The 7,884-nt window shown below is 41.9% G+C and overlaps 1 protein-coding gene across 1 annotated transcript; it reads left to right on the top strand.

Moving 5' to 3' along the window:
- Positions 1 to 4,629: 4,629 nt before the first annotated feature.
- On the top strand, positions 4,630 to 7,588 carry LOC310779962 (carbohydrate sulfotransferase 12-like; the record flags this gene model as incomplete). The annotated part of the gene is made up of 4 exons (XM_083640492.1): positions 4,630 to 4,701; positions 5,111 to 5,263; positions 6,086 to 6,393; positions 7,348 to 7,588. 4 exons carry the CDS (start codon positions 4,630 to 4,632, stop codon positions 7,586 to 7,588), a joined length of 774 nt encoding a protein of 257 aa, XP_083496618.1.
- Between the last annotated feature and the right edge of the window lie 296 nt (positions 7,589 to 7,884).

Genomic DNA, 7,884 nt, shown 5'->3' with positions numbered 1-7,884 from the left:
TTCAATAAATATAAATCATTCGTTGATTTGAAGCAGTCGGTTGGTTCTCCATCTTCATTCTTCTTCCTGGTCATTTGGTTGAAGCTGGTTCACTCGACATCAAATATCTTTATATCACATCTTATTAACAACCTGCCTGCTCTGACCAGACAACTATAATGGGCTCGTTCTATGAGATTTGGGGTACATTCGGGTACATGATTTACTTGCACATAGCCTACACAACAAGGTTCTTTGTTGGCAATGTTTATTGACAAAAACACACTGGCAGATACATACCAAATGGCTCAAAGTAAATCTATCAAAAGTCTCAAATCTGTCAGCATTTAGCTTATGTTATTGCAATATCTTAGGTTGAACAACTGATGATCAGCAATATTCTCACAGTAATATGCACATGGGAATCAAAACGTAGCATTCATTTTCACAAATAATTTGACCAAGGGACAATGTGCCTCTGTTCTGTTGTGCTGTTCCTGCTCCACCATGGTACTCCGACAGCCATCCCTTGAAGAAACAAACGACACCGTGTTATATTAATTACTATAACATAACGCCACCAAATTTCAGTTAAAGTAGGCTATAACCACGGTGCTCACACGTTAGCACACGATGCTAATCGAGCTAGCGTTACTTAGCTTACAAACATGAGCATCACTCAAACAGTCCAACGAGTCCAACATAGCAGAGCACCAAGTGCGCGACCAAATCCACCTCAGTTATCAATTTTAGAGTTTGCCCAGAGATAAGTATAATAGCAGTTTACCTTGTGGAGGCTTAGCAGCAGCTAGCAGGCTGGAGACTCACACCAGCTACTCAGGCACAATGCACCAGGATCACACCACACCATGGTCTCTTGGCCAGGCCCCGGACAAGACGGTGGTCGGCTGGCTGGACTCCTACTCGCCCATACCTTCGGACTAAAAGTTATTATATTTGTTGTCCTGGACCATTTCACCACTGCAACCAGCCAGCCAGCGAGCAAGCTAGCAAACAGAAGCGAACAACAAGATGGCAGTCGTTCAAGCCTGTGAGACAAATTCGGAAACTCCCCCGGCAGCCGCTAGGGGCAGCCGCCCCCTCCTCCTTCTTCTTCTTCTACTAGTTTTTAACAGCCCTCTCTCCCCGTACTTCCGTGTAAAGTTAATCCATTCAACCAATCAACGATGAGCAGGAAGCGGGAGATTCAAGCCTCATTTTGTTCCATCAAAACCCAATGGGTGACGTCACGCTGGCTTTATCCAGTTCTATTATACAATCCATGGTTCTACCAAATAACAGGCTGCTTAGCTCAGATGGTAGAGAACCAGACTTAGAATTTAATGATCTTGGGGTTCAGGGTTCGAATCTCCCCTGGAGGGAGTGTTTATTTGATAAGGATATCTTTCACTTTATATTAGGGTGCGATTCACGCACTGACATTTTGGAATCATTAAGTAATGATTAACTACTCTATTCACGAGCTGACATTTAGTAATCATTAGGTAATGATTAACTTCTCTACTCAGGAAATTAGATACTAATCATTAACTAATGACTACCTACTCATTAACTATGATTAACTAGTGATTGACTAATGCCAAATTTTTTATTAGCTATATTAACTGGCTATTAGTTAATGGTTAGTTTACTAGTAACTACTATAGTATTTGTGTACGTTATTGTAAAGTGTTACCGGATCATGTTGCATCCAATCAGAATTGAGGTCATTGAATTCAGCAAAACATAGACACACCCTCGACAAAAAGGACCAGATAAAAGATACGGAGGTCACAGCCTTTGTGCTCTCTGCACAACACTTCTGCATGGGTACAGAACATCTTTGTTCAGTTCATCTCTGTTTGCCACTCTGCTCACAAAGCTCACATCCTGCTTGTGACGAGACTGTAGGATCTAAACCTATCGAGTCAGGAACATGCATCAGTAGGCGGGGGTCCTGACCAGTGAGTGTCTCTCAGGAGAGTGGTTCAGCTCTGACAAGACTTCAGTCAAGCACTGAACTTCACAGTAAGGTGTGTGTCACAGTAAGGTGAGTGATGTGATCATTTTATTTCACTATTATTATTTGTTTGAGCTGTAGAGGGTTGACAGAAAGCCTCTATAGCACTTAAGCATTGATCTAAATGTGAAACTTGTAAATGCTATTCTGTGTGACATTGTAGAGCAGGGATACTCAACTTGCTTTGCCCAGGGGCCACTTTCGTGAAATGATAGGAGGCCAGGGGCCAGTTAATAAACAAACAATATACATTTTTATGTAGCGGATTGTAGGTTTTTTGGGTGTCCGCTGGAGTTTAGTCTGACAATGTTGTGTTGTGCACACTGGATAGTTAGTTAGGTTAAGTTAGGTTAAGTACATATAAGTGCCTGGGTTGCGAGCAGACGGCGGTATTTGACAATTTAGCTGGAACTCAGTCAAACTTAATTCACGTTAGTTTTTATTGTGAATTACATTGAAAACCAACGTGAAGTTATTAGAAAATGGTCGGGGGGCCACTCTGCACCCTGTCGCGGGCCGCATCTGGCCCCCGGGCTGCAAGTTGAGTATCACTGTTGTGGAGCATGTATGTAGTCAAGGTTATTTAGACATGAAATCTGCATCATATAAATCTTTCTTATAATAATTTTCCAATGATATTCTTCCTATAATGTTCAATAGCAGTCTACTTTAAGTTGATTGTCATGTCTTCGACATCAGATGATCTGCAGCTTTCCTCTCTGCGGCCATTTCTGTAGGCCTACATGAGGGCCATGTGTTTCACAGCGTCATAAAGCTTGGTCTAAAGTTGATCCTCTCAAATTATATCACATTGTGCAAAAAAGGTTAGTTATCATGCAATACATGTACTAACGTTATGAATTGACCCTCTCGCTGCCCTTAAAGGGATAGTCCACCTTTTTTTAAGTTTAGCCCTATTTGCTTTTTAGCAATGATGATGTTGATTGGTAGAGTTCTTTCTCAGCACCATCCATCCTGTTCCTCATAGTAGCTCTGGAAAGTTGGGGGAAAACAAATGCAAGGTCACACTCCAGTACAGCTGTACTGTACAAGCTGACTGAAGCTCACTGAAATGTACTTTCTGTGCACTGTGGATGAAATCTTAGTGAGCCTCAGTCCGCTTATACATACAGGACCCCATTGACTTTGCATTCATTTTTGTCAACCAGAGCCACTATGAGGAACAGCATGGATTGTGCTGATAAAGAACTCTACCAATCAACATCATCATTGGTAAGTAGCCTTCTCTGACTCATCTGTTTTTATTTATCCCCTGTACCTCTCCTCCTTTGTGATTGGAGATAATCATATATAGATAATTAATAAGGGAAAATCAATAAGGGATAGTGGCTTCTATACGTGGATTCACCTCATCAGTGTCTCATAAGTGTCCCTAATATTTTGTACATGCAATGTGCTTCCATATTTCCTGCTTCATTAGCAAAAGCGGACACCTTTAGCCATGGGAGCATCCAGCAGATTACTGAACCTTGGACTCCTGGGATGTATGTTTCTCACCATGCTGTCCATTTACCACTGGGACATGCTACAAAGAAAAAGAGGTACAATGTGTGTACTTTGTGTGATTTGTATGCTTTGTGTGTGTGCGTGTGCGTGTGTGTGTGCGTGTGTGTGTGCGTGTGTGTGTGTGCATGTGTGTGTGTGTGTGTGTGTGTGTGTGTGTGTGTGTGTGTGTGTGTGTGCGTGCGTGCGTGCGTGCGTGCGTGCATGCGTGCGGGCATGTGTGTGTTGTCATTTTTACTGGACCCAGAATGGGCTGGCAAAGGTCTCATTGGCTTACTGACTGACTCCCCATTGTTGTTGTTGTGGAGTGTTGAGCAATAGTGGCTGCAGTCCGTCCGGCTTAACTAGGCTTACCTAGTCTTATTTACTGTTACTCTTACTTTTCTATTGTGTATCCTACTCCTGTTTGAAACCGGATGTGGTTTAACTGTAGAAGCTGTGACCTCGCCTCTGATTACTTTTGGGATCACTCCTGGTAATCCAAAAAGTAATCAGAAGCAGGGTTTACATACAAGGTCACATTTGCCATAACACAATTCAGTTCTCTACCTTAATAGGGCTTAAAAGGGAAAAGTGAAAAGTGAAAAGTGAAAATTTCAAGTTCAAGTTCAAGTAGTTTATTAATGTCCCAGAGGGCGAATTGAATTACAGCGGGCATAGAGGCTTGAAACATAATAAACATAGAAACAGTGCAAGTACCATACATACAATGACATAAATAAACAGGATAGAATGACATTAGGACGTAAAAGTGTTTAACTTTTGGGTTTCACCCTTAACTGCCGCCAACCCTTCAAGGGAAAAGCCACCATAAAACATAATTAATTCATTTTGTTATGACAAACTACTATAAGTAATAACTATAAGGAGTTATTATTATTACTAGAAATATTGCGCGCTTCACATGAAATGCATGCCTGCCTGTTCAACTGCAGTTGAGCAGTGTGTGCCGTGCGCGCCGCAACCCCTCACCGTATTATAATAGTGAGATTATTATTATTATTGTTATTATTATTATTATTACAGGGGACCTGCAGCAGGAAGAGAGAAAGCAATTGCTATCGGAGATCTGTGATGGCAACGGAGAGAAGAAGCGTATAGAGGACATGACTGACAAAGAGCTGGGGAACCTCATAGTGGATGAGCAACATGGCATCATCTACTGTTACATTCCCAAGGTGATGTAGGCGTGAACACACACACACACACACACACCCCACATACATACGTACACAATCTGTTGACAGGGTATCATTTTGCTTGGATTTTCTGAAGTCTGAGTTTCTGTACCGGGTGTTTTTTTCTTCTGTTCAGTCATGGTGGCTATCACTGCTCATGCTAAGTACCCACTCAGTTCTTCATCTCTTTATTACAAACAGGAAGCATAAAATGCACCACTTCCTGTGCGGCAGATTATTTTTTTCCAGGAAAGACCTACCAGGCAGGCAGCCACCGGTGTTTAGAACAGCAAATGTAAAAGCTTTCATGAGCTGCATATACTTTAGATCGAATCACTGTTGTGTTTTATCAATCCGTGATAAAGAGCAGCAAAACGTACATTATTTATGTGGAATTTTCCATCTACAGGTGGCATGTACCAACTGGAAGAGGGTTATGTTGGTCCTGAACCGGAGCAACCAGAGCGAGACATATCAAGACCCCATGTCCATAAAAGGTCACTTGGTCCACCAGGACAAACAGCTAGTTCTCCTCAACAGCTTCCCTCGATTGGAAATGAAGGTCCGTTCACCAGAGATTTCCTTTATGGTACACTCATAGAGTATATACCCACCTCTTGTTCTGGGCCATTAGACCTACCCGACCCCAGGCCCGGCGTTAGGGGCGGGCCTGACCGGGCCGGGCCCCCCCCATTCAACAAACTGGCCCCCCCAATCAATTTTTTTTTTTTTTTTGCTAAAAACGTTTTTCCGTTTTTCTGTTTTAAAGTTTAACATGGAATCTGGCTGTCATTAGGCATTGATTAACTGAATGCTATTGCTAACTGTTACTTTGAACATCCATTTGCAATGATTCTGGCTGGATATTAACTATTGTAAATTTGTCACAATGAATGCAATTTGTGCACAATGTGTAAATACACTTAATATTAATTGTTTAGGCCTAATTATTTGTAAAGTCACAACACATTAGAGATGTGTGTAGTTCTTCACAGATTTAGCCTCTTCATTTTGCTCTCAAATGCACCAGGTTGACGAATTTTACTTTAAAATGTACAAAATCTTCTTCCGGGGGAGAATCCCCCCGGACCCCCCTTGGGTAGCTTGGCCCCCCCAAGCTAGGGGCAGGCCCCCTCTGTAACTTGGGTCTGGAGCCGGGCCTGCCCGACCCTACCCTAACAGCCCAATACTTTCATATAAGCACCTTCTTGTCAGTATGCGACCCCTCCAGATATCAATACTGCCACATACACACCGGCATCATCCGCAAATTGGTGGATACGTAGCACTTTAACGGTTAAATGTTAAATGTACAGTATACACTAAAGTTAATCTGAAACACACAGTTCAGTCCGATGATGTCAAATCTGTTTTCCGACTTCAGGTAAGGCTGAAGTACTACACCAAGTTTCTGTTTGTGCGGGACCCATTTGTCCGTCTCATCTCCGCCTACCGGGACAAGTTCCAGAAGGCCAATCAGTACTTCTATCAAAAGTATGGCCGCAACATGCTGCGTCTTTATGGCGGCCAGCCCGATCCGCCGAAGTCTGTGGACGAGGCGTTTGCATCAGGCATCCGTCTGTCCTTCTACAACTTTATCCAGTACCTGCTGGACCCACAGACGGAGAAGAACGAGCCCTTTGAACCTCACTGGAGGCAGATGCACCGGCTGTGCCACCCCTGCCTGATACAGTAAGGCCATTTTTGCCCAGGCTTGAGTTATCAATACATGATCAATTCATCAATAAATCATTACCTTGGATTGTACATCATGCACTACCGGGTCTGGTTTAATGGGAAATCTGTTGGGTTCCTTTACAGCACAAAGCAGGTGCTATTCTCTGACTAATTGATTGATTGATTGATTGATGGAATGAATGAATTCTTGATTGATAGATTGATTTTTTTCTGTGTCATGCACCAAAAATGCCCAACCACATGGGTTTATAAGACACACAATTTTGTGTTGCAGTGGTCTAAATATTTCAACACAATTCTACCACAAGATACATCTACCTCAATAGTACAAACAAAAGATGCCTTCTTTCCCAGGCCCGACATACAAAATCAATAAAAAAAAAGTTCCCTTCTTAAAGTAAGAAAGTAAATTTTCTAGAAATTTAAATTAATTCAAAGAAATCAACATAAACAGAGGTCATTAAGAATAAATTTCTAACATCATCGTAAACAGGACAGTAAAAGAAGAAATTAACCTCATTTTTGAATATCCTTAGCTCACACAACAAACCAAGCGTATCCTCCTCTGATGGTGCGGCATTAACATGTGACATTGGTGTGACATAGAAACTATCAATCATCAGCCTCATTTGTAAATATCACAGTTAAGTTGACAATGACCATTTGATGTTTAAATGCTGTAGCACTTTGGAATTCAGTTACAGGACAATGGTCTTGCTATGCGTTACCTCAGACATCATTTGGCCTCTTTTGTTGAGATTGACAGCGATTTGGTGTCACTTGTTCTAGTGATTGTCATAATAAGCTGTGAGACTTACACAATAAAGGCAATAGACAAAACACACACACACACACACACACACACACACACACGTCACACAGTCATACATGTGATGCCTGGTATAAATGTTATGGAATGAATAATTTTGTTTTTCTTTTGATCCTCAGGTATGATTTCCTGGGTCATCAGGAGACTCTGCAGGCGGATGCTGACCAGCTGCTCAGGATATTGAAGCTCAAGCATGACATCAAGTTCCCTCCTTCCTACAACAACATGACATCCCCTGGTTGGGTGACGGACTGGTTCAGAACAGTGCCCCTAGAGGCCAGGAGGAAGTTGTACCACCTCTATGAGGCAGACTTCAAGCTCTTTGGCTATCCGAAACCAGACACATTGCTTAATGAGTGACATGAGGTATTTGGACAACCCCATTGTCCACACCCCAAGATATTTACAGTACCGCTGAGCTAACAGCAAACTTACTGGAAATGATGAGGCAAAGTCAAATAATGACTAGTTTCAATGAGGAATGACAAGAATTTGAACGAATATGAGCCCTCTAATTATGTGATTGTGTCTAATTATAACTTCTAATTATGTAATTATGTGACATTTGTATTCATACATTTGTGTGCTTTTTTGTTTTTCTCAATTCTTTTTTACACTACTGTATGTTGCACACATCTAGACTGGGAATCCAATGA

The sequence above is a fragment of the Poromitra crassiceps genome (assembly GCF_964638095.1).
Source record: "Poromitra crassiceps genome assembly, chromosome: 7".
Taxonomy (NCBI): Eukaryota; Metazoa; Chordata; class Actinopteri; order Beryciformes; family Melamphaidae; genus Poromitra; species Poromitra crassiceps.
The sequence above is the reverse complement of the archived record's forward strand: the minus strand, read 5'-3'. Positions and strand labels throughout refer to the sequence as shown.